Genomic DNA, 26,039 nt, shown 5'->3' on the forward strand with positions numbered 1-26,039 from the left:
GGAAAGACAGCTGGCATAGAGACATGGATGATGTGGGCTCCAGCCACAGCCTGGATGAACTTGAACAAATTACTCAGCTGAGCTTCTGTTTTCTCTGAAATAAAATGCAGAAAATAATACCTTTCCTGCTCCTTTAGGCACAAACAAGTTGATAGAAGGAGAGAATTCTGTAAACTTTAAATAGCTGTGAACATATGAGGAATGTTTTGTTTATTACCAATGGGGAGTAGTGACACAACACTTGTTCCTGAGCAAAAACACAGACAGGACTAGGGGTGGCTCAGTTGACATTTTGAACTCCTGTGATGTAGTTTACAGCTTTGCTCAATGTTTTTTAACTGGCTAGGTGAGGGAATGTTTAATACTTATTACGTCTTAGTGTGAAATGTGGTTCCATGCCTTTCCTGATAAAAGGCTTTGACGGGAGACAGAGGGTTATGGGATACATGAGTGTGTGGAGGAGGCAGAGCTTTGAGCAATTAATGGCAAATGGCACCCATTGTTTACAGGCCCCTTAGCCATTCCCCTGGGACACAATTTCTACTGCCATAGCCAGAAGCAGAGTAGGGTGCACTTGACCATCACTGTGAGATGCAGGTATCATCTGACAGCATGCAGGGATCCTGTCCCCAAAAAGATATATTGAAGTCCTAACCCCCAGTACCTCAGGATATTTCTGAGACAGGGTCCTTTCAGAAGTCATCAACTTATGTCATTAGGGTAGGACCTATTCCAGTATGATTGTTGTCCTTATGAAGAGGGGAAATTTGGACACACAGGCAGACATATGTAGAAGGAAGATGATGTGAAGAGACACAGGGAGAAGCTGGCCATCCCCAAGTCCAGGAGAGAGGCCTGGAACAGATCCTTCCCTCACAGCCCTGAGAAGAAACCAATCTAGCTGGATATCTTGATTTCAGACTTCTAGCCTCCAGAACTATGAGATGATAAAATTTTTGTTGTTTAAACCACCCAATTTGTGTCACTTTATTATAACAGTCCTGGAAAACTAATATAGAGCCTTTATAACAATCCAAGGGAAAAAAGAACTAGGGAAGCCACAACAGTCCAAATTAGGAAGAACACTGATCTGTTTATCTGGTGAAAGCCACAGATACTAATCCAACTCTGGACATTTTGGGACCTGATGGTCTATATGCCCAAAGGGAACTAAACTAGAGATGACCTGTTTTTGTTTATTACAAAACTCACTTGTAGCAATAATGAATCTGCAGGCCGCCTGCTTCCCACACATGCCGCTGCCCAGGTGGTTCACAGTCAAGGTGTGCAACGGGGAGGGTGATGGCTTTTGCAGAGCTGCTTGGAGCTGGTGCATGTGGTGGGTGATTGCTGGTAAAGGTCCTAGCAGTCCCACGCTCACTGCTGCTTCTGAGTTCAGAACCAGGAAAGGTTCTTACTCTGTAGGCTTCCAGGATCTGGGCAAACCAAATGGCAAGTTCACGCTCTAGCTGGGAATTGTGGATGCTTTCCATGCGGAGGGGAGACATAAAGAGTGAACTGATCTCAAAGACAGTCCCAGCATCCAAGAAGAGCCCCTGATAAAAAAGGTGAAGTTGGCAAAGCAACAGTTTCAATTCAAAAAGCATTCAGTGAGTATCTGTAATATGCCAACTTCCCTCACTCCTCTGAAGCTCAGGATAACCCCAAGCTGGGCCTGAAAGCTTCCCTTCCCATGCTAAGCTAAGTGAGAACTTAGAAAGGGGCCAAAAGACACAAACAAGTTGGCAGAGATGGAAAGTGAATGCAGAAAAAAGAACCTAGACAAATCTGCTGGGGAAGAACCCCAAGAAGGTGACAGAGGTAGCATCAGGCAAGGGAAAGGAGGAAGCCATCAGAGCAGGGGCCCAGTTACAAAAGAAAGAAGAGAGAATTCAGGGCATTTGGGGAAAAGTCAGAATTTAGGGCACCCAGCCAAAGGTTATTTTCACCACCCCCCTAGCTAACATTTAGCACCGCCTTCAGTTATGAATGTAAGCACAAGCCCCAGGTAGATCATTAGTACCCATATGATATGGTTTGGCTCTGTGTCCCCACCCAGATCTCATCCTGAATTGTAATCCCCATAATCCTCATCTGTCAGGGGCAGGACCTGGTGGGAGATGATTGGATCATGGGAGCAGCTTCCCCCATGCTGTTCTCATGATAGTGAGTGAGTTCCCATGAAATCTGATGGTTTTATAAGTGTTTGACAGTTCCTCCTACACACATGATCTCTCTCACCTGCTGCCATGTAAGATGTGCCTGCTTCCCCTTCCACCATGATTGTAAGTTTCCTGAGGCCTCCCCAGACATACAGAACTGTGAGTCAATTAAACCTCTTTCCTTTATAAATTACCCAGTCTCAGGGGATGTTCTTTATAGCAGTGTGAGATCAGACTAATATGCCATGACTTTATTAGGAGTAGGAATTGCAGACTTTTTATATAACATTACAGCTGTTGGAGACAGCTCAAAATATCACTTACATTCATCAATAATTTGCAATTAAAGTAAGTATTAGAACTTCCACTAGATTTTACTTAATAAAAAAGCATGCTATCTATAACTTTTCTAATATTTTGTTGACTGTATATCAATCAAAACCCATGTTATCTATTATGGTTTTCTAATATTTTGCTGACTGTACATCAATCAATCAAAGCACATTGTCTATCACAGTTTTCTAATATTTTGCTGACTATATATAAATTTCATTGGTTATATTTTTAATCCTAAATATTTTATTTTGTGCATTTCAGCGTTATTCTGAAAAGGGACCCATAGGTTCTACAAGGCTGCTAAGGAGTCCAAGATACAGAACAAGAACTCTGCTAAAAGTCACTAAACTTGTTTTGACACTATGCAAAATGTGTTGTGACAGGTGGAGAGTAGATAATGGTTAATATGACATAGTTATTGGTCTCAAGAAGTTTACAGTCAGGCAGGAGAGAGAGACAGGAAGTTATATTCTTTGCCCCTCTCTTTTTATTCCCTGACTTCTATTCCCATCAACAGAGTACGGCACCTCTGCTTGCCCATATGGCATTCTGTGATCTAGAAAAAGTGCCCCTTCCTCAAACCCTGATGGAAAATTGCCCTAACAAATACACAAGGCTACAGGGGCCTTGCACGAACAGTGCCATGGCACAGGGCTCAGCAATAAGGCTGAACTACAGAACCAGCCTAAGGCCTGACTATAGTGAATCTCCACAGAAATGTTAGGTAAGAAGGTTCCTTACACATGTATGCCAACTCCCTCATGTCTTGCCCATAGAAGATAGCTCTAATCTATCTTGACGTCCTTTCTCCAATACCTAAAATGCAGCTTCAAAGATCTTCCCATGGCGGCACTATAGATGGACGCTTCCTATCAGTTAGAGTTCACATAAGAGCTGAAAACCTTGTGCCATCCCAGGCTTAAGGCTTTACCATTTTTGAGAAATTGATATTATCTTGAGGGATTCTAGAAAATAAAAAAGTCTTTGACATTTAAAGAAATGAGTCCCTAAGGACAACAGTGAAGACTTAAAGGAATAAATCCCTAATGGTAAAAGAATGGGAAGTACATTTGGTCAGGTAACCTTTATGTTATACTACATCAGTGATTTTCAAAGAGGTTATTTTGTTCCCCAAAGGATATGTGGCAATGTCTGGAGACCTTCTTGTCACAATGAAGAGTTGGGGGTGCTACTAGCATTTAATGGATAGAGACCAAAGATGCTACTATCATCCTATAATGCACAAGATTGGCTCCGTAGACAGCAGAAAATTATCTATCCCAAAGTGTTCATAGTACTTCAGTTAAGGAAGACAGTGTGGCACTTCCTCAAGGATCTATAACTAGAAATACCATTTGACCCAGTCATCCCATTACTGGGTATATACCCAAAGGATTATAAATCATGCTGCTATAAAGACACATGCATGTTTATAAAGACACACGTATGTTTATTGCGGCACTATTCACAATAGCAAAGACTTGGAATCAACCCAAATGTCCATCAATGATAGACTGGATTAAGAAAATGTGGCACATATACACCATGGATTACTATGCGGCCATAAAGAAGAATGAGTTCGTGTCCTTTGTAGGGACATGGATGAAGCTGGAAACCATCATCCTCAGCAAACTATTGCAAGGACAAAAACCCAAACACTGCGTGTTCTCAGTCATAGGTGGGAACTGAACAATAAGAACACTTGGACACAGGAAGGGGAACATCACACATCAGGGCCTGTCGTGGGGTCGAGGGAGGGAGGAGGGATAGCATTAGGAGTTATACCTAATGTAAATGACGAGTTAATGGGTGCAGCACACCAACATGGCACATGTATACATAGGTAACAAACCTGCACATTGTGCACATGTACCCTAGAACTTAAATTAAAAAACAAAAGAAAAAGAAAAAAGAAACTTTACACTGTAGGGTTGGCTTCCCATTCTCCAAGCAGCTGCTCAGAAGTAGCCCATCTAGAGAATTTCAGGATCAAGCATAGGTATGACCAGAAAAGCAAAGGTTGTCCATCTGCAGTGAGCAATTGTGAGTGCCCACAATCCTGTCCACTTCAGCATGTCCACAGGGCCAGTGCAAGTACTGCAGCAATCATTTTGTAACCCGATTTCACAATTATGGCTCTGCTATCTTCCAAAACCTTGAGCAATTTGAAAATATTTATTGAGGCGCCAAAGTCCCTTTGGAAATTTCCAGGCAGACCAGACTTAAAATTGTAGCTGGTGTTTTCGAATAAGAAATGGAAGGGGGCAGAAAGGAAGCACTTAATGTTTCAGAGACACCAGGGTCGACCCTGCCACCACTGGACATGGGCAGCTTTTACCTGGTGGCCACTTTATTTGTAAATCAAGGCACTGGTCCCAAGGGTTCCATGAGGTAACTGAACAGGGAAGGCCAGAAACCATTCCTCACTGGCTCGCTGCTTGGACTCAGGGAATGTGGCTGGTGTGCTCTCTGACCTTTAGTCTTTCACTAAGTGTGCTTAAAGTTCCCTGAGAGAGAAAAGTGAGGGTTCAGGCAAAATCCAGGGAGTAAAAAAAAAAATTCACCTGGAAAATCTGCAGTGCTTTCCCTCAGTCCCTGTCAATAGAAAGAAATTTTTTTAATTGTATGGACTTATTTTAGATGGGCCAAACTGTTACCTCTAAGAGATCTGATTTTCTGGTTTTCAAAAAAACAAAACAAAAACATGCACTTGGCTTAGATAGCAAAGGATATAATGAGAAAATTCCACAGTGGCAAAACTCACATGCCAGCTTCAGTAAACAAAATCTCTCATCATGGTAAGCCCAGAAAACAGTGAAAAGGATATCTGAGATACTTTATTGGTCTGGACTGTAAGCAATGAGACAACAGTGATTTCTTTAGATAAAAGACTCCTGGAACCTTCATCGCAAATACAGCCATTGAAACATGCCATGTAGAAAGCAGGGGTTGGCAAAGTTTGGCTCCAAATGGTCAGATAGTAAATATTTTTGGCTTTACAGGCCATAGAGTCTCTGTTTTAATTATTCACCTCTGCTATTATAGCACAAACTCAGCCATAGACAACACATACATGAATGGGCATGGTTACACTCTGGTAAAAGTTTATGGATGCTGACATTTGAATTTCATACAAATCTCATGTGTCATAAAAGACCCTTTTTTGAATTTTTTCAAACATGTAAAAATGTAAAAACCAGGCACTGCTCATAGGTCTTATGAAAAGAGGCTGCAGGCTGAATTTGGCCCACGGGCTATTGTTTGCTGGTCCCCGGTCTAGACCGAAAATTGGAATTACCACTCATTTTTCATTCTGAAACTGCTATCTAAAATCAATTTTCCTTCTTGCCTCCTTGTGATTCTGAAATCACACTAGTAAAATGGGAAAATGAAAAAACAAATAAACAAGACAAATAAATCAGCCATTACACCACTCTCCACCAAAGTATCCAGGCTGGAAAAGATCTGGTTGTGATCACTGTGTGACTCATCTTCTACCCACCACAAGGCACTGTCCTGCTCAGTGCAGTATAAGATATATGGTTTGCTGAAGGCTAGCATTCCAATGTTATTTTTAAATTCATCCAGTTTGAGCAATCTCTTTGTTTAGTCTTTTCAGACTTATATTATTCAAAGGTTGGGCCAGAGAAAAGGGTAGAGGAGGGGCTGGAAAATGAACCGATTTCTGAAATCCAGTTGTCCTCCTTCCTTGAGTACATATTAGATCATTTCTTCTTCTCCGGAAAGGATATAACCAGTTGCTCACAAAACATTTCTTGAAAACCCATTTATGTGTAGAGAAAGCACTCTTATCCTTCCAACACATGCCCTATCTCCCTATAAACATGCTACTATTTAAAATCAAAGCATACAATCGCTTCTCAGCCTTTTGGCTAAGATTAAGTGTAATAAAATCAAAGAGTATTTTCAAAGAGTATTTTCGCCCTTTGGTGAAACATAGATAAAGTAGCTTTTGAACTTACATTAGAATGTGGCATGAATGTGAAGAGGATGGGCTTGCCAGATAAAATATGGAATGTCCTGTTAAATGTGAATTTCAGATCAACAACAAATAATGTTTTAGTACAAATATGTTCCCATGGAATCACTGGGCATCCTTTGTATTTAGTTGCTAAATGGAACAACCCTAGTAGGGGATAGTGAAAAGATGACCCAGGCTGGAGCAGAAGGTATCTACTGGGAAGAAGCAAAAACTTGTTATATAGGTATGGTAGGGTGCTCATTATGAAACAGCTCCCCACCAATGGCTGGGAACCAAAGTTTCATGTTCTGGTCAATCCTCCCACCCTCAACTGATTCTTAGGGTCTTCAAAGTCAGGGGACAAGGTAGCACCAAGCAGAACTACTTAGATTCCAGTTAGAGTTTTAAAATCAGGCTTCCTGGGAGAATTTTGGGGGCGATGGAACTGTTCCGTTGCCTGAGTGCACTGGTGATTGCACAAATCTACGCATGTGTTCAAATGAAGAGAGGTGCACATCAAGAAAGTCGATTTTAGTGCTTGGAGCAATGGCACACAACTATATTCCCAGCTACTTAGGAAGCTGAGGTGGAAGGATCGCTTGAGCCCAAGAGTTCAGGACCAGCCTGAGCAACACAGCGAGACCCAGTCCTCCAAATTAAAGAAATTTAGTAAGTCTATTTTTCTCTTCATTCATTTTCATTTTTTAAAGAGTACTTGTAGTTTTTACTTCTTACAGAGAACTCATGAGTTCACCCAGCATGCTGAATAAGGAACTGATATAAGTAGCAGCACTGACACTGACCCAAGGCTATGGTTTTCTTACAGCGTATGGATCCCAGAGGGCCTTCCCTGCTATTACAAATGGCCTTCTGGCAGGCCCATCCCACCGAGGTGCCCAACATACTTAACTGTATCTACATCTCACATAGCTTTATGCTGTACCATCCCCCCAACTCCTATTCCCACATACTATTGGCTTTGTAATTAAATAAAATAGGTTGTGAAAGGCAGACATGGAAAACTGGTGGCCCAGGCTGTGGGTTGGTGGGGGTCATTGAGACAGGGAACAAATCCAGCCCACACCATGTTAAAATCTGTGTTATGCTTGGCTTGGCCCATACAGTATTTAAATTGTTGTGAGCATTTAAACATCAACAGACTTCCTTCAAAATTGGATTTCCAGGTTCTCTTGGAAAAGCAGCAGACCCTGGGCTCAAATTCCCACACAGTACCCATCAGCTGGAGTTGAGTGCTCTGTGCCCTCAGGAGTCTGCCCTCTCTTGGCTACCACAGTTCCAAAAGCTCAGCCAAGTCAACCTGGTACCTGTGCACATCTGAGATCTCACCTCCCTAATGTAAGGTATTCAGCAGGGTGGCTGGCACATGGACCATCTCCGGAACTGGGAGCCCTTCCCTCCGTCCCCTTAAGAAAAACTACGTGATGAAGTATCATCTTTCCCTTGCTTTCGGAAGCCTGGGGTGCCCTGTCTCCCTATAGGAGAGAGGGCCCACTTCTGCTGGAGGAAGTCTGGAAGACTCCCTCCACTGCCATGCCAGGCTGCTTCCTGCTTTTCTCTGTGGACCCAGGCTGAGAGGGGATGAGATATGGAACCATCCAGAGTCAAAAGTAGGAATATGTCAAGTAGAGAGAGATGACAGTGGAAAGAGAGAAAGGCAGGTAATTAAGGAGTTTACATTACTTTCACCTTCGCCTCCTCTTGTCTGTATTTTCAGAGTCAATATTTTCTCTTCATTCTCCCTCATCGCATCCAATACTGACCTGACATATATCATTCTCACTCCAGTATGAATAAGGATGGAGAGTGAATAGGCTACTAGTGTCTTATCTCTAGTCATCAGTAAGATTGGAAAGTACATTCTACCGCCGCCTCCAGGACCTCCTCTGTCTTCTGACCCATCCCTGCCAAACCTATCCCATCTATTGTTAAATATCCTTTGGGTTTTGTGGTGAGTTTTATTTGATTAACAACACTGAATTTTGAACACATATGCTCAGACATCAATGTTCATGAACAAGACTGCCTGCATACCACCTAGAAAAGAAAAATGGGCCATGCAGGTTACAGGAGCACTGCTATCCTAAAGTACACTTTTGATTACCTGGATAAGTAGGGCTTCCTTTTAGCATCACTCATATTAGCCTTGAGCTTTTTAGATATGTCTCACAGTTCCCCTGGAGCAAGGAAATTTTCAAAGCACTTCCCACCCCAGTAGAAACAGCACGTGATATCAGCCCAAGATCTATGTCAAGTCACGCCACAAAAACTCAGCGTTCCAGACCAATCAGGTGCCTGGGGAGAGCCACCAGACTGAGTTCATGCTACCCAGCCAAGAGGCACCTTTCTTAAATCCTGGCCTCTCTCTCTCTCTCATGTCACATGCAGGACACACACACTATCACAGTTACCCAAATCCTAGAGCCCTGTCTGGTATTTATTGGCCTCAAAGTTGTCGACATTAGCACTCAAACACAGACAAAGAAAATCCCCTGCCCTCCACCAAAGGGGTTAAGTTTTCAAGCATGTTTTTCTCTTAAGAATAACATTTTTTGGTAACCTCAAGGTTTTAAGTTTCAGCCCTGAATTTAAAAATAAAGTTAATACTTAGATGACTGGTTATAATTTAGCAGAGGGGGGAAATATCCCACCCACCTAGAATAGTAAGTAAACCAGTATAATTTATTTTTTCCAGGAAAAAAGTAAGAGTAGGTTTTACAAATGCCTTCAAGATATTTGGTATTGCACAGGCTGTCTAGAGCCTAAAAGCCTGCAGGGTAATGAAATAGGCTTCCATAAGGGAAATGATGGAGGAAGATGTGTTCTGACGTCTGGCCCACAGTCTTTTCATCTACAGCTGGGGCTTTTATCTTGGGGCTCACATGGCTTTTCTTTCCCCTTCGATCTTATGCAAAAGAAAGGTACAGACTCCCTATTATTTTCTTCAAGCTAAACTTATATGATCCTATAGAAACAGTGATACTAGGGTCAAAGATTAACCCAAAGTATTTTTAATAGATGTTCAAGCATTATGTAAATAGGCTACAGTCTTGTCTCTGTGTCTGTCAGTCTGCCTCCCTTTCTGTGTGTATCTAGTAATCTCCTTTTGAGCATTTTAATTCAACAAGAGACTAATGAAAAATACTGAGATAATAATTAACCAAGGGCACTGTAGCTCCAACATGCACTGCCCCACACCACCCTCTGCTCCTGTTGGCATTTCCTGTCAGAAATAGATCTCAGCTGTGTGGTCTTCTCCTAAATCCAGAGCACTTACGAGCAACCTTTCCTCTACAAACTCCGCCGTGCTGTGTGGCCCATCCCCTACAGTCTCCACGTTCTTTTAGGCCTCATCCTGTACAGTGCAGCCTCTGTGCTTTGTGTTTTAAGATCTATAAGAGATCCGGTGAGGCAGAATCCTTCCAAAAATGAAGTGTTGGCTCAAACAACGCATGGTACAAAGACAGGTGAGGGAAGCCTGCATGATATCCTTGGAAGAATAAATTTGTCCTTGATATGCCAATAACAAGTCATACTCGTATATACACAGACTGGCTTCGTAGAATATTAACCATCATTAAATAAATAAACACCAGTTGCTGCTTCTCCTGGCATCCTATTGGAGTTGCCCACGTGAGAAGCAGTCACATCGTGAATTAGCACCTGCAGGCTGGAGAAGGGGCCACTAGGCTTGATGGGCTGATCTGCTATGGGATGTCTTCATCTACAGCACCATCATATGTATGGCACGCCTCTCTCAATGGGGCTGTTATGGTGCTGCTGGATATCTCCTCTACCGCATGACTTCTCATCTCACTGAGGTGTCCTCTAAGGCCTCCCCAAGGGAATTCTGTAGTCCATAGTTTCAGTCAGTCAATCCCAGGCAAACTCTCTCAACCTGCCCTTCCAATCCTGGGCAAACCTTCCAAACTGGTGTTGTCAAGTAACCAACAGATATCTCACTTTACTTAAACAGATTAAAGCAAGTTCCTGAGATAAGCAAAGACCTCTTCTTGATTAGCCAATCTAATGTGAGAATGACACAGCTACACAGGGTGTCACTCTTGCCCAGTCTGGAGTGCAGTGGCAGTGATCACAGCTCACTGCAGCCTTGAACTCCTGGGCTTAAGTGATCTTCCCACCTCAGCCTCCCAAGTAGCTGGGACTATGGGAGTGCGCCACCGCACTCAGCTTGCATGACTTCCAAACTGGGCTATGTTTAAGGCTCTCATTAATCAAGACTAAATTTGGCCTTTTATTCTATTTCACCTCTTCAGAATACACACACCACACAAACTCCTGGGCATATCACAATGGGCATGTGACGCATATCAGGACCCAGGTCATAATCTTCCTTTACTATTCATCTTCTACACTTCACCAGTGGCTTTCAAAGTGTGTTCCCCAGAATAGCAGTTGCAGCTGGGAACTTGTTAGAAATACAAATTCTCAGGCCACATCACCCTAGACCTACAGAATTAGACACTCTGGGAGTGTGCCCTTGCAATCTGTGTTTTAGGGAATCCTCCAGGTGATCCTAATGCACTAACGTTTGAGAATCACTGTTCTATACCATACATGACAAAAACATCGGTCAAATGGCAGTTGCTGCTACTATGAGTCCTACCTGAGCCAGCAGAATCTCCCTCCAATGCCCATTACTTGAGGCTAATAATAAATCAGGATCAACTCAAACATCCTGGCTGACATGAGATAGTCTTGGGCTTCATATCAGGTTTGCATTTCAGATTTGCCTACCTTGAGTATAGGTTCTTAAAGATTCTTTTCTAATAACAGGAGTTTCCCAAATTAAGGTGAAGACTTGATGTCATTTAGAATTTTTGGTTGAGTTAGAGAGCAAGTACCTATCTGGACTATCTGGATGTGAGTATTCTGAGTTTCAATAATGTCAGTGATTGCAAGGGCTCATTTAATGTCAAAAGATATCGCAAATAAGCACTATTTATCCAATGATCCAAACATCTGGACACCAAACTCACAAAGCTCTAGTGAAAATGCAACCAGATATTACAACATTATGAAAGATCTCAGGGGTGCTGATAGGTTTACTTCACAGTATCCTTATGAAATCCAAATAAATCAATGCATAAGGAAAGCATACTGTAAAGTTCAAAGCTCTATCTGTATCTAAAGGTCACAAAATGTCGGCCTCTTGATCCAAAGGAATTGTGTTGTGACCGCCAATCTTTTTAAAGTTTTTAAACTCGTTAATACTGTTCTTTTTTAAGTGGGAGATCTCACATTTTAAAAATCAGATTTCTGGCTTCTCTTGAAAATGAGTTTATGTAACAACATAAGACCCACGTTCTCACAAGGCATAAATTAACTGCATCTTAACTGAGAGGTGGCATCTGCTCTCTAGGGACCAATACTTTTGACTCAATCTGTGTCCCTCATTTACATTGCATGCTGGCCCCCTGGCCTGTTAAGTTGACAATTCCTGCCCGTGACGAATAATCCATTTTATTATTATTAATACTATCTTCATGCATTGAAAACTCAGGAGTTACAACATTTATCTGATTTCCTAGTATTTATCTAATTTCCTAGTTTGGCAAAAACGTTGCGGCTAATAGAATTCTCCTTTCACTCTTTGTGTCCACTTTCTGTTTACAGATGCGTGAGTTATGATTTGTTGATTTGCTTATTATAAATAGGAAAGTTTGTAAGTGCTTAATGAATGCTTTCTCTGAGCATTTCCCAAGAAACCTCTAAGAGAACCATCACAAGACGATGAAGTAGGTATGATCATTACCCCATCTTACAGGTGAGGAAACCAAGGTAATGACATCATACAGATACTAATGGAAAGACCAGGACTCGCACCAGGCCTTCCTGACACCAAAATCCATGCTGGTAACTACTCTACCAGACTGACAGCCCTTGGGACCACCGTCTCTGTGCATCAATGTCCATCTGCTGTCTCAGTCAATTTCATACCACAGAATGACTAACTCTTACTGCCAAGTAAGTTCATCAACGTTCCCAAATGGGATCAGTGATGAAATGTGGAGAGTTCAAAGGACCAACAGCAGTGACCCCAAAGCATTGAGTAGCCCCCAAAGAAATACAGAAACAACTCTACTGGGCCCTGGTTTTCCTTTAAATATTGACAAACTATAACCCACAACCCCCCTTGCTTAGCTTTTTCTATGATGACTTTTATTTTTTTCATGATAACTGCTCTATGTCTCAGAGCATTTTAAAGTTTGTCAGAGCAGCTGCTCTTTGTCCCAATAAGCTGAAGACTGAAATACTCAGAGGTACAAATAAATAGCAGGGAGGTGTGTGACCCTTATGCATGCTGTGTAAGGCCTGCCTTGGCACTCCCAGACACAGCAATGACCCTGGATGGGCCCAAAGTGTCACCTATCCAGTGGGCAGCTCCACAGACTCAGCCAAGTTGAACCCTTCCTCAGCACCGATATCCCATGCAAATGATTTTTTAGGCCTTAACATGGAATTTTAAAAGCAGGGTGTCATCTGCATCTCTGAGACAGAAGATAACAGATGAACGACCAGGATCTTAAATTCTCCAGTTCTCTCACAGCTGCATATCAATGACACAAGTCCACAAGGGACATGGACGGGGATGGTCCCCACATGAATCAGTGTCTGTTTCTACAGGGCTTGGGTTTGGGTCTCTAAATCCTCTGAGGGATCCTTGGGAAGCTGGACTGAATAGTATATAAATCATAGCAAGGACTTTTGCCCACACTGGGCAGGCCAGCCTAAAGGGACTGGATCAAAAACAGGCTGGTGGCCTCCTTAGCCACTGGCACCACATTCCAAGCCTGGTACTCAAGGCTGTAATGCTCCCAGGCAAGAAGAGGCATGGAGAGGCAAATCCAACGAAAAGCCAATGAGCACTTCTCTGTAAGCCCACGGCACAGCCAGCCTAGGCCAACAATGTATACTCAGGTCTATGCAGGACTGAGAACAGAATCAGATGAAAGCCATAAACTCATTAGCTGCCCCCTTGGTGAGAGTTTCAAGAATGAAAGAGGCCGAAAGTGAAATCCTAACAAGGGCATATTCCAAAGAGACACATCCAAGCTCACTTCTCTCCTCCCAGTCAGAAGATTTTAGTCCAGCAGGATCTTAGTGGCAGTTTCAGCCCACATCAAAGCACCCTTCCAAGGCTGGATGTACCACTAACACAAGTGATATGGTTTGGCTGTGTCCACACCCAATCTCATCTTGAATTCCCATGTGTTGTGGGAGGGTCATGGTAGGAGGTAATTGAATCATGGGGATGGGTCTTTCCCGTGCTGTTCTTGTGACAGTGAATCAGTCTCACGAGATCTGATTGTTTTATAAAGGGGAATTTCCCTGCACAAGCTCTCTTCTCTTGTCTGTCGCCATGTGAGATGTGCCTTTTACCTTCCGCCATGATTGTGAGGCCTCCCCAGCCACGTGGAACTATAAGTCCATTAAACCTCTTTTTCCCTATAAATTAGCCAGTCTCGGGTATATCTTTATCAGCAGCGTGAAAACGTACTAATACAAGAATTGGGAGTCAGGAGAGGCTGGGATTTACTACAACTCTTCCACCTCTATCTGTGTAAGCTTAGATAGCTCTGAATACTCATCTGTGAAGCATATAAGATTTGCCCTACACACCTCAGGACGAAGGTAGCAAAAAAAAGTTTTCATAAAGTACTGCACAAATGCAAAGATCATTTTTATTACTTCACAGAGTGGGTTCTAATTAAATGACAAAATTCCCTAAAGAACAGCATAGGTTAGATTAGCATTTCCTATTTCTGCACATATATATATACATTCTTATGCTGGTCCCTGGTGTAACCTGAGCCTTGTCCATGTGGCTCTTAGGAGTTTCACCCAAGACAATTTCTATAACATTTAGTTATTTTCACTCATGCCCAAAGAAAACTATCTTCCTCTCCAATGTGCAGACATAACAGCACCCTCCCCCAAGGTTGGTTTCTATTGAGACACAACAGCTTCTTCCCCATGGGAATGTTACTCTTTCCATTAAATTTTATGTTGGGTGTTTCTATGCACTGAATCCAGGCTTGAAAGACTCTCAAAAGCAGGTGGGCCTCCTGGCTTGTCTCAAGCTTTCTCATTGCAATGGAGTCAGTCTGCTGCTCCCTCCTGCGCTCACACTCAGGCTGCTGAGACCACCTGCACAGTGTGCTCATGGGAAAAGTGTGAGACGCTGCCGCCATCTTGGGTGGTAGCTCAGGGCAGCAGTCAAAGCAAAGGCTCCAATGGCCTGCTGTGGGCAGCGTTCAAATCCTGGCTTTGATACTATCAGCTTAATGTTAGGCCAGTTCTAGAACCTCCTCGCCTATAAAATATGAGTAAAACTGTAGTGCCTACCTCATAAGCTTCTTTTTAGGATTCAGTGAGATAATACATGCTGAAAAGCATTTCAGTGTTCATTCCGAGTTTGTGTCTTTAGCTACTGACTTAACTTCTTCATGCTTTTGCCTTTCCCTTTCTCACACTAAATGTCCTGAATAAGTAACAATCAAATAACAAATAAACAAATGCCTCCTGGTAATTGGGAAGGTTATGATGTTATTTTATATTTTATTTTACCCAATTTTCAGGACTTACTCAAATGTCTTCTCTTTGGGGAATGGTGTCACAACTCTGAGACTGGTTTACATGTTCCTCCTGGGTACTGATTTTCATAGTACTCCTGAATAGTAGCTGCTTATGTGCTTTTGTGTTTCTTCCATTAGACTATAAATAACGTTAGATGAAAAACAAAAAGTATTTCACACCATGCCTTGCTGAATGAACAATATTAAATAAATGGCAATTGCTGTTATTAGTCCCTGGGATTACCATTCTCATTTATGCTGTTTCACAGGCTTTTTTACCGTGTTCTAAATGTAAAGTTTGGGGAGCATCCCTACAGATGAAAGGAGCATGTGAGCATAGAGATCATTGTCAAAGATGGACTTGCTCTTCTTTTGGCAGAAAATAGGATAAGAGTCATCTTTTCTCATTGATTAGTTCCTGGACATAAATGGAAGACTCCATTAAAGCACTGTAGTTTCTAAGTATTTAATTCAGTTTTGTGGGGGGGATATTCCACAGATGTTCGTGTGACAAGCATCTTAGGTCTCAGGACATCTGTCCTTCAAGAAATTATGTGCAAAAGGTGAAACAAAGGTTTCAGCCTCTGGTGGCTGAAACTTGGGGACACGAACTTCTCAGTGTTGCCAATACCTTCCCAGAGGAGGCAATCTGTAAATACCTACTGAGCAAATGGATGAATGAATCCTCAAGTCATATCTCTGCTTCGGTCTAAAGCATTTAGAGAAAGTGATGCTGATCAGGGCCCTGACTTTCAGTTAGTTGAAGGAAGGGATTAAAAAAAAAAACTGTTCAGACCAAGTATAGTGGCTAATACCTTTAATCTCAGTGCTTTAGGAGGCTGAGGTGGGAGGATCACTTGAGGCCAGGAGTTCCAGACCAGCCTGGGCAACAAGGCAAAATCCCATCTCTACAAAAAATTTTAAAATTAGCTGGGCATGGTAGCACACGCCTGTAATCCCAGCTACTGGTAAGGCTGAGATGGAAGGATGGTTTCAGGATGTAGTGAGCCATCATGGCAGCACTCCAGCCTGGGTGACAGAGTGAGACTCTGTCTAAAGAAAAAATAAAAGCCATTGATACACATTCCACTTCAGAGATGTTGCTTCTGACCCCCCACAGGACAAGACAGCAATACAGACAAAAGCTAGCTAAGGGCTCTGCTCAACATCATCCAATGGCAGCTACCTGCCAGGTGCTTCACCTCCATCCTAACTAAACCTTACAACCAGCCCCGGAGGTAGAACTCATGAGCCCATTCTACAGATGAAGGCGCTGAGACCCAGATTAAAGACTGCCCAAGGCCCCACAGACTGGAATCCCAGTCGATGCTCTGCCTCTGAGAGAGAAGCCCAAGTAGGTGAAGATGTGAGGACCTATTCTCTTCTTCCCTCACATTGCCAGAGAGACTTCAGGAGTGCTAGGTTCTGGGGGCAGGCTTGTGAGCTCCTCGGGGCCCCCTGAGAACTCCAGGAAGGTGGTGAGAGAGTCAGGTTTGCAGAATTCAGAGAGTGAGCACTAGGCCAAAGCATAGCATAAAACCATTTATCGATATGGCCATAAGTCCCCCCACCCAACTCCCTCTGTCTCTTAATTGTCTCTGTCTCTCTCTCTCTCTCTCTCTCTCTCAGACACACACACACACACACACACACACACACACACACACTCTTAGCAAATCTGTCCTGACAACATCCCTCAGTATCCTCAGGGAATTGGTTTCAGGACCCCCCCTTGGATATCAAAATCAAAGGATGCTGAAGTCCCTATAAAATAGCATGATATTTGCATATAACCTACTCACATCCTCCCACATACATTAATCATTTTCAGATTATTTATAATACCTAATACACTGTAAATGCGATGTAAACAGTTGATTTTATTTGTTCAGGGAATGATGACAAGAAAAAGTCTGTACATGTTCGGTACAGACTCAGCTATCCATTATTTTTTCCAATAGTTTCAATCCAAGGTTGACTGAAGGCGTGGATATGGAACCCATGGATAGGGACGGCAGACTGTATAGGTGCACATTTATAAGAATAATCAACAGCTTCCCCGATGCACAGGATAAACTCAATTCTTCAATAGCTGAAGAGGCACGAGTGAGTATTTGTGTGTATTCTTATACACTCAAGAGAATTCCCAAAGATTTGCCTAGATCTTTCTTGAAAATCGACTTGGCTTCTGCTGGGATTACTCAACTGCACTTGGAAAAGGGTAGCCCCAGTGTTAGCAGCTACTGGCTCCATGTTTGGAAAGCAAGTCCTTTCATGGAGTTCAGCTGTTCCTCAGGCATCCAGTAAAGCTGGTTGTGCAAAGGCAGAAAATGTAACAACTGTTGGAAGCCTTCAGCAGCGGCCAGTAGGAACAGCCCCTGCATCAACAGTTAAAGCAGCCTATTATCCAGTTCACACAAAACACCCACCAGCTACATGGCACCATTAACTCAATATCACCATTCTTATCAAGTTCATGACACACTGGCCATGCTGCCTTGCCACCAACTTTAGAAACCACAAATAACTTCACAAATCATCAAAATACACATGCACAGGGCGAAAGAGAAAGAAGAAAAAACAACCTTCCTGAGTTCGGAGCACCACGTTCAAAGATTACCTAATAGGCAAACCATGGCATTTCAATATTGCCAGCAAACATCTCTCTCACTTCAGTGGTGAAGTCTCCAAGACACTTCAGATTTGAGGCGTTTGAGAAAGAGAGTCTCAGAGCCATGGAGACCACGTCAAATGCTTCTAAAAAAAAGAAGGGTCTGTGTGCATTTTCCCAATGAAGAATCTGTCCAAAAAGACTTTGGAAAACACTTTAATATACTTTGCTTCTAAAACATTACACACTATTTCTCCAACAAATTTATATGTGTTTCCAGAGAACTTCCGAACTGAAAAAAAAATGTATTTAAGTGGAAGAATGTCTGGAGATTCTTTTATTCCAATATGTTAACGGACCTTCTTTTTTAATTGTTACTATTTCATATGGTAGCAGTAATTATTCCCTCATCCTCAAAGGAAATATATAATCCAGCTGTGGTGGCTCCACTAAAAATACCACATCTGTGGATCATTGGCAACACTGTGTTAAGATTGCTCAAATCTAGGCAGTCTCAGAGAGTTCTTTTCTAAACCCAAGATGCACATGGGTACACTTTTCTGAAAGTGCCTGCGAACTTTGCCAAAACTGACTGCTCCTTTGTATGCTGAAAATAGGTTTTCAGATACTCCACACCATAAGGAGGCTCTCATGGAATATTATACCCAGGACCCAGTGGTAAGAAGTCCCCAGACCTCCAGGGAGGTGGCTTGCGCCAGTGCCCTTGTCAATATCAAACAGAGAAGGGAAAACTAACATTCCCGGTTTCTGGGAGGAGATTCTACCGCGTGGCTGGCTGAGTCGCTGACTCCTGGTTTTCCACTTAACAGAAGGACGGCTTCCTCAGAGAGGATGGCAGCCACCCTTTGGGTCACCCTTCTCTTGGTTCTCCAGGATATGAAGTCAACGTATGTCTGAGCATTCGGTGATAATATTCCTGGAGTTCTCCCCCCACCCCAAGCCTCTGTTTAGTCCTTCCCCAAAGTCCAGCAGCAAGCATCTTATTTTTAAGCCAATCTTCCACATTCAAATCCCCAGTCCAAAGCCCGCCCTTGGGGGTTTCCATCTACAGACATAGAAAAGAAAAGGCAGCCTAGCTGAGCCCTGACAGAGTTTTAGTCCCCGGAACATACGACCTGCGGCTACTGTGCTGGCATGCCGCTCGCCCCGAAACCCTCGGGGGGCCCCCTTCCACCCCAGACAATAGAGCAAGAAAATAAAATGAAAGTGGACTTACTGCTATGGCTTGCAGCCTTTCCTTGTGCAATTCCGCCTCTGCCATCCTGGAGAAGGGCACACAGGCAGGGGAAAGAGGAAAGAAAAAACACGCTGTAGTCACCCAAGGAAACTGATGGGCACCCCGGGGGGCTTTGCTAGAACCCGGGAGAACGCCGAGGGACGGCTGGGGATCCTCTCCAGGGTCGGCGGGCAGAGCTATGCGCACGGCGGGCTCGCCCGGACTCAGCCTCTGGCCCCCGCCCTCCCGGCCGCCTGGCTGCGCCCCAGCGCCGCCGCTCACTGCATCTCCCGGTCGCCGCTGCCGCCGGCCGCGCCAGCCGAGGACGTGGGACGCGGGCAGCCGCCGGGAGGGCGCGCTCGCCCGGCGCTAGTTCTCCGCCCTGACGTCTCGGTGCCTCGCTCCGCCCCTGGAGTGTGGTGGACCCAAGGCCGCGGTCCAGGGCGGCTCCGAGCGATCGCCGCCGCGGGTCTCCAAGGCTCAGACGGACGGCGCGCGAGCTAGTGGGCACCTGGGGCGCGGGCGCACGGCGAGCTGCTGGGGCGCACGGCTGGCGTGGCGCGCCCCGGTGGACACGCGCTCGCTGGGGCGGAGGCAGAGCGCAGTGGCGCCTCCACCTGGCAGATGCCGGTGGAGAGGGGCGTCTGACCGAATGTGGGACCCGAGCACGTGCCGTTACAGGGAGGCTGAGGCCACTGAGTGTTCAGGGCACCTTCTAGCTCCGGCCAGACGCTTGGGCTCCACGTGGGGACATTTACAATTTGGGGAGGGCTGCCTTGCCCACGTGGCCCAAGTTCTCAACATCAAGTCAGCCGAGGGTAGGGTATATCTCCAGAGAGGCCACCCTCCTGGTGAGGCGATATGTGGCCTTAAAAGAAGCTGCGAGTTTTTAGTCCTGGGTGCTAGGCTAGGCTTCACAATGTATTAGCTGTGAGATCTCGGGCAATTCGCTTAACCACTCTGAACCTCAGTTTCCTCATCTGAAAAAAATGGAGGATCACGGAGGTGTCATTAGAGATGAATGAGAGACAGTATATAAAGGTGCTTTGTAAAGGGCATCACAGACATCTGCTCTTATTATCATTATCCTGTGACATTCTGGATGGAAATCCTTCCAGGGTCTTCTGTTCACTGCATCTGACAGGAAAAGTAGGATCTACTCACTAAAATACCTCACCTATTCTTTACTAAAACAGGATACCATGTGGTACTAATGTGAGTCTTTTGTGACAGGTCCTGGACTGGATGTGAGAAGTGGATCAGGCCTGGTCCAAAAGGAGATCAATGCCAAAGACAAACAAAATGCCTCTTCACATTAAGGCAGGACCTGCTAGAATTCCCAACATTCATATGCAAACTTTTCTTCATAAAATGAAATAAATACTGAAATAACTAAAGTGGCCTCTTTAGATCCACAGGATGTAAAGGCATGTTAAAAGATAAACACATCAGGCCTGATGTGATGGCTTACGCCTGTAATCCCAGCACTTCGGGAGGCTGAGGCGGGTGGATCACCTGAGGTGAGGAGACCAGCCTGGCCAACGTGGTGAAACCCCGTCTCTACTAAAAATACAAAAAATTAGCTGGGCGTGGTGGCAGGCACCTGTAATCCCAGCTATTCGGAAGGCTGAGGCAGGAGAATCACTTGAACCTGGGAGGCAGAGATTGCAGTGAGCCGAGATCACACCACTGTACTCCAGCCTGGGCAACAAGAGTGAAACTCTGTTTCAAAAATATATATATATGTACATCAAATTTTCCCAAATCACCTGCTTCCTGAATAAATGCTTCCATTTCAACTAAATTGCCCTTTCAATTTTCACAGAAGTTCACCTGTTACTGATGAACAATTACTCCTCTGACCAAGGATGGAAGCACTCACCAAAATCATTTACTGATGGATTGTTTTCCCATGTTTTTCATAACAAGTGTAGGTGGAGCTGTTCGTTTCATAAATCCAGCCAGTGCCAGATTCAACATCCCACTCCAGTTTATCAGAAACCTACTTTCTGGCTAAGAACCATCCTTTTCTTCAAATGCATCCTTTTTTCTTCATTTCCAGCACAAGCCCCAACAGGACAAGTTATTTAAAGGGAGTTTGCTCACAAATAAACAAAGTTGTTATCGCTTCAGCAGAGTGATTGTAGAGAATACCAAGATGAGGAAGATGGGACCAAAGAGGTAGAACGACTCAGCTACAGTTATAGAGCTGAGATTTAAACTCAGATCACACTCACCAGAGTCCATGCTCTTAACCACTAAGCACCAGGCTTGGCCAATGATATGGAGATAGAAGCAGGCCCCAGGAATAAACAATTGAACCAGAAATGGTCCTTCTACTCCCAGCTATACAGATATTTAAAAAGTATAATTGAGCACAACAGTGTGAATGTACTTATTGTCATCAAACCATATGCTTTAACGTGGTTGAAATTTTAAGTGTTTTATATTTAACTGCAACAAATTTTTAAAAGGAGTAATGGAATGGGGAGGTGGAGAAGGAAAAAGGCCTGGGCATCCTTTGGAAGTGAACAGTTGGAAAGATCTGAACTCTGAATAAAAGAATCAGGGTTGGGGACACACATCCAAGTGTCATCTATTTTGCAGTTACAGTTAAAGAAATGAGAACAGCCAGCATGACAAAACAGAGCAAGAAGAGGAGAGAGGCCAGCAAAGAAGACTGATTAAGCATCATCTGAGAAGTAGAAGGAAAAATCCAAAGGGATTTACACCAAAAGCCACAAAGAAGGAAAGAGGTCTTCAATAGGGCCATATGCTTCTGAAAGGTCATGGGGGATGGAGATGAAGAAGAGGTCATTGGATGGCTGTCAGGAAGCCATGAGTGACTTGTGTCCTGAAAAGGAGCTTGGAAGCACTTACAAGAGTTGAGGAATGACTGCTACCAAGTAAATGTTGAAAATAAAACAAACAAAAAGGAGGATGAGTGAGAGGTCAGAGAGAAGCATCCATGAGTACAAACTGCTTCTTTCAGCCCTTCGGATGTGAAAGATGAAGGTGGAGAACAGGAACATAGCCTATGGGAAGCAGGGTCTAGTGGAAAGGGTTTTAAGGTCAGGCAAGACTTGGACACTTGGGGGTCAAAGCAAATTAGACAACAGGGAAATGAGGCCAAAGACACAGCCAAAAGGCAGGTGAATATTAGGCAAAGTTTCTAATTAGTCAAGAGGACATTCAGATGAGCATCACATTAGCCAGTTAGCCTTGGGAAGAAGGAAGAACGAAGCAGGAAAGGAGGATGAAATGGATAAAGAAAAGAAGAAAGTTTGAGTTGAAGTCTCGGGAGAGAGGTTAAGTGAGTTTGCATCAGATGAACTGGTTTTCCCAATTGAATAAAGAGTCATTGATCAAGACTGATGGTGTGGGGTTGGGGCTTCAGAAAAATAGAAATAGTTTGTAAAGAAGCTGTAGGAAATGAGAAAGACTAAAACATGATTCCTAACCAGAAATATGCATCAGAATCTCCTGAAGACCTGCACAGAATTACATTTCTATAGGGTGAGGCGGGGGTTAGGGATGGGTTTAGAGCCTTTGTATTAATTGAATTTCCTAGGAATAGACTACAGACTCATGACCAATTGTGTGTACTTCCTAAGTGATTTTTAACTGCCCTGAGACCTACAATTTAAAAAAAAGCTTGTGTTTATTCAGTGTTGAGGATTATCAAAGCAGGTATCACAAAAAGCCAAAGAGAGGAAATTCAAAATGCTTCTGGCCAGGTAGGAAATGTAACAGACTTGTTCATATATACATTTTTCTTTTTTTCTTTTTTTTGGGCTTGCCAATTTGTGAACTCCTTCGGGGAATTCCCATATTACAGCCATAGTGAGAGGCAGAGCCACATCCTGTGGTAGAAGCTGGGAGGTCTCAAACACTTATTCTCCAGATCCCCCTGAAGCCATGGCATGGCACGCAATCTGGGCTCAGTCAGGCATGTACACCTGCCAAGAAATTTGGAGACACAGCATTTTAGAGAATTTCTTCAGGCTAGGAGCTCACCTTTGGTTGTACCCATTGCCCAAGCTTCCTTCTTTGGATGTTCCATCATTTCTGTGAGCTATCTAATACAATTTCATTTCATTCTTTTTCTGCTCCTATCAACTAGAATCTATTTCTGTTGCTTGGGACCAAGAACCCTAGGTGAGACAGGAAGGCAAATGAAATGACTGCCTGATGGTTGACCAAGGAGCAGAGGGAAAATGTTTTCTCCTCTTCCAGCACTTCTCCTTTCAACTCTCTAAATTTTAGTATTTTAAAATCTTTGAACCCATTACAAACACAGGCATTTAAAACCCAAACTATGCTATTTATTTAATAAACATATTGTATAATTATTTTATATTAGACATTAGGACACAGCCTGGTATCAAGAAAAAAAAATCATAGTCTAGTGCCACAACGATATTGGTGACTATTTGCCCTCCAAAGATTTAAAATCTGGAAGCATACATTACAATAGTGTGTAATGTATATAACAAATCACTAGTTCTTGCTGGGACATTAAATTATGTTGTATAAGCACCATCTGTACAGTTTAATGTTTTTTATGACAAACACTTCATTGTAAAGCATTATATGAAAAGGATACAGAATGCTAGATATGCAAAATAGATGTTTTGTTAATAAAAATTTCAGAATCTATTTTCGAACCTGAGTCCTTTGAGAATCACAAATGATCACAGCTGATTCCCTTGTGGGGAAAATAAGAGCTCTGTATACCAAAAGGGAAATGACTTGCCAAGGCCTGTTGTGTAAAAGTCAGTCTTGTTGAGCGAGCGTTATGAGTGTGACATTTCCCAGCAACCTGAAGCTTCCCTTGGACAAAAGTAATTTTGAAAGGAATGCCAGGATCCCCTCAAATGTTTATATTTGTGTTAGTTCTCTTTTGCCTGGGATCTTTTGAAAATAAATGGTCATTTAAAACATATGTGATAGCTGCACAGAATCAAAAGGAGAACATTGCCTGTGGTCCTCTTGGCTCCTGTGGTTGCTAGCTCTTTGGGAAAGTTGATGGGATTTCAAGTATATGCTATTTTTCTCCATGGGATCCGAATGATAGATTCATATAGGGAGTCCCCATGGAGCAAGAAGACAGAGAAAGAAGTCAGAAAACAGCATCAATGTGAAAAATAAACTAGGCTGAATGCCGCTTAAGGTACATATTGACTAAGGTTTTTACAGAGCAGATTGAAAACGAGCAATTGGAAATCTGGCTAGAAATGAATATTAGTACTTCACTGCGATGGTTTCCTTTTCTCTTGGTTAGGTTTGGCAATGTCAGTTGATCCACATGATTCCCTAGAGGAAACTGGGTAGATAAGGAGAGTGTGTGGGAATCAATTAGAGCCGAATGGTTAGAGATCATTCTACATTTACTTTGTTGTGGTACTATGGACAAATCACATAATAGATTGGAATGACAGTTTCCTTACATTAAGATGGAAATGAAAATATGTGATGTCCAGTCTCACTGGGTTGTCATATCTGATGAGTTTAAATACTGTGTTATTCAGATGTTGGTCCAGATTAGTAGTCCTGTTAATGACAAAAGTTTTGAAAAGTGGGATTAGGAAGTAGGAGGTAGGTATGACACAAAAAAGACAGGAACTCTGAAGACAAGTTGGAATCTCAGCCCTCTCACAGGGATGTTGTAATAAATAAGGATAACAGATATAAAAGGCTTGTGATTGGCCATGGTAGGTGCTCTGGAAATGGTAGGTCTCGATCACTCAACCCAATCATTGCTTCATTAAAAATGCCATAGACCAAGTTAAGTGAATGACTTGATTTTCTCCACACTTTTATGTAGACTTTTTTTTTAAGGGGTGAGCTATTGGTATTCTTAACATTCCTCCCATTAGTCAATACTTCTCATTTTCCATCTTTTAAACAAGAGGATTCTGCCCTATGTCATTTATTATCTAGAAATGTCTTTACTAGACTCTACTTTTAATGATTCTTAGACATCTACAGTCTTATTTTTTATACTGGGTCAATCTAACAATCATAAATAAGAAGGAATTTTAAAATTTAAGAGGAGATAGATTAAATCCTAGGAAAATATGGGAAGAACAGGTTAATTTTTGAGTATTAGGAAGAGAGTTATACGCCTACATATTGAAGGTGCTCTGTGGTAGAAACAATTCTAAGTTTGGCTATGAATTAGCTACAAACTAGAAAGTCTTTGGGAAGGCCAGGTTCTACCCCAGCCTGGTTATTTGATGCCAGTAGACACAGTCGGGTCATTGGCTTCTCAGAGAGCTTAGGGGCCAGTCTAGTTTACCTTAGCACAATGACCATGATGTGCCCCGTCAGCTTGGAATCCCTTTTTGTAGTGTGGCCATCAACACTTTCATTGTTAACCATGTTTCAATAATGTCATGTACATTCTGCAAGTCAGCACTGCTGACAAGAGAGAAATTTCCTGCGGGGTTGGCAGTGGAGGGATGGTGGCTTGCCCACTAAATCCTGTCCACCCTGCTGGCTGGGGAATGAATAATGAAATTGGGAAAGCCTAGCTTCAGCTCCTACCACCTATGGATGCTGTGCCTGCCTGATACCTTTGGGAATGACAGAGGTCTCAACTGCCTGCCCACCCCTTGCACACCCTCCATATATTGAGTAAACGGATCCTGGACCCCTCTGAGCCTGTCTCGCTGAGAAGTAGCCAGCCAGTCTCAAAAATTGCTCATTACTAATGTGTGACCCTCCCAGCCAGGGCCTCCGGGACAAATTGCCTTTCCCCCAAAGCAGCTCATGGTAGAGTGGAATGAACATAAGACAAAGTATCAAACCTAGGTCCTAATCCTAACTCTGCCACTTACTGTGTGACTTCATACAAGTCACTTGCCTGCTCTGAACTGAGGTTCTCTATTTGTAAAATGGGAATAGGTTTTCCATCTGTAAACTGGGAACAGGGATAGCTAACTAGCCCCATTCGATTCTCATACGATTGAAGTTCATGAATGAGAAAGTGCTTTGAGAACTACAAATGCTCTGAGAGTGAAGAACTACAGTGAAATAAAATAATTCACAATTAGGGCTTAGGGACATGCTGACTGGTTGGTGGGAAGAT

The 26,039-nt window shown here is 43.2% G+C and overlaps 1 protein-coding gene across 32 annotated transcripts in view; it reads right to left on the reverse strand.

Annotated features, from left to right (window-relative positions):
* PALM2AKAP2 (PALM2 and AKAP2 fusion) overlaps positions 1-26,039 on the reverse strand; it is a 523,331-nt gene that overhangs the window by 365,614 nt on the left and 131,678 nt on the right. For 18 of the 32 annotated variants that reach the window (XM_074016837.1, XM_045373610.3, XM_074016831.1 and 15 more), the window contains exon 2: positions 18,947-18,992. The exons of 1 other annotated variant lie outside the window; for it this stretch is intronic. In XM_074016837.1, the coding sequence (XP_073872938.1) occupies positions 18,947-18,992 (46 nt within the window). Of the gene's footprint in view, positions 1-18,946; positions 19,291-26,039 lie in introns of those variants that run through there. 13 more of the 32 variants (XM_074016832.1, XM_074016839.1, XM_074016835.1 and 10 more) reach the window with 3 other exon arrangements.

This window comes from Macaca fascicularis, chromosome 15 (assembly GCF_037993035.2).
Source record: "Macaca fascicularis isolate 582-1 chromosome 15, T2T-MFA8v1.1".
Classification (NCBI taxonomy): domain Eukaryota; kingdom Metazoa; phylum Chordata; class Mammalia; order Primates; family Cercopithecidae; genus Macaca; species Macaca fascicularis.